General features: G+C 44.3%; 1 protein-coding gene across 3 annotated transcripts in view; it reads right to left on the reverse strand.

Annotated features, from left to right (window-relative positions):
- Gsdmc (gasdermin C) overlaps positions 1-1,360 on the reverse strand; it is a 26,496-nt gene that overhangs the window by 11,913 nt on the left and 13,223 nt on the right. For 2 of the 3 annotated variants that reach the window (XM_021183988.1, XM_021183987.1), the window contains exons 1-2: positions 1,038-1,245; positions 273-450 (exon numbers count right to left, since the gene is read on the reverse strand). In XM_021183988.1, coding sequence (XP_021039647.1) covers positions 273-450; positions 1,038-1,245 — 386 coding nt within the window. Of the gene's footprint in view, positions 1-272; positions 451-1,037; positions 1,250-1,360 lie in introns of those variants that run through there. The other variant, XM_021183986.1, reaches the window with a different exon arrangement.

Here is a 1,360-nt window from a genome sequence, read left to right on the forward strand (position 1 = left end):
TTTTTCAAGACAGGGTTTCTCTGTATAGCCCTGGCTGTCCTGGAACTTACTTTGTAGACCAGGCTGGCCTCGAACTCAGAAATCCACCTGCCTCTTCCTCTCAAGTACTGGGATTAACGACATGTGCCACCACTCCCAGCTCAATGATTTTTTAAAGTAGATAAACTAAATTGTCATCCACCCCAGCAACAGAACCTGCTTGCTGCCTGACTGCCTATGAGAACACAGCCTGAAACTTGGCTGAGCCATCCTTTTACCCCCAGTGGTCTTGCCTGTTTTGAAGACTTTCCAGTTTTGGATTTGGGATGCTTGTTCTCTGAACCTCAATGTAGTATCCACCGTACCCATCATACCCTACACCTCCTCCTACAATGCGTTGGACATCCAAGTTAGCCTCCAGTTGCATTGATTGGACATGTATGAAGGGCATGGGAGCAGACACTTCAGGCTCTGAAGAAGAAAAGGCACACAAGTTCAGCTCAGAGTTCACTGTGGAACAGCTATTCTGGAGAATGGGAAAAATAAGGCTAGTTCCTCTCCTTATTTAAATCTTATCAAGAAGCTAGTTAATAATATCTGAAATGTAAATTATCACAGAGGGCAAACTCTGGAACCCATGCAAGCATGGTCTTCATCCTAAGAAAGAAAAGCATCATTAGTGCAGTGTCTAGCAGTCCCTGGGGAACACCATTCTGAGCAGAGAATCCAGTCCAGGGTATGTTGTTCAAATAGAAAAACACCTGGGACTTGAAGATAGACTGACCTCAGTCTGGATCATAGCCAGACTTACCAGTTTGAACTATGTAACTTTGAACAAGTTTTAGGAAGATGGGTATCATAGCTCTATTTAAAGAGGCTCTTGGAAGTATTATAAGGCCAAATGCATGGATGAGTAGATTCCCAAAGGGCCTTCCTTGTCCTTTGCCTTTAGGCAGAATGGTTCACTAGCAACCTGTCTGAGCACCTCAAGGACCCTGGGAAGCCGCACCATTGAAAATACTGATTTTCACATTTCTCTGCCCCTTGACAGACAATACCTGGAACAGGAAAATTGGGCTCCAAGAGATCCAGAAGGGTAAATCCAACTGGAATATCTTCAGTTTCCCAACCTGATCGAGGAGTCTCCTGAAGTATGTGAAATAGACGAAATTTGGTTGCATCTGACAGGCATTCCACAGGCCTCAGATCTCTGCCTTGAAGCTTTTTAACCACATCCTTGCTAGCCTGGTCAAAACTGTAGGACATGTTGCTAGGATAGAAGGAAGCACAAAGTTCAGTTGAAAAAAGAGAGAGTGTAACTGATTCTCAGTGATTCCTGATGTTTTTGTCATAAGCCACCGATGTGTGAGAGAACTCCCAA

The sequence above is a fragment of the Mus caroli genome, chromosome 15 (genome assembly GCF_900094665.2).
Source record: "Mus caroli chromosome 15, CAROLI_EIJ_v1.1, whole genome shotgun sequence".
In the NCBI taxonomy this organism is placed as follows: Eukaryota; Metazoa; Chordata; class Mammalia; order Rodentia; family Muridae; genus Mus; species Mus caroli.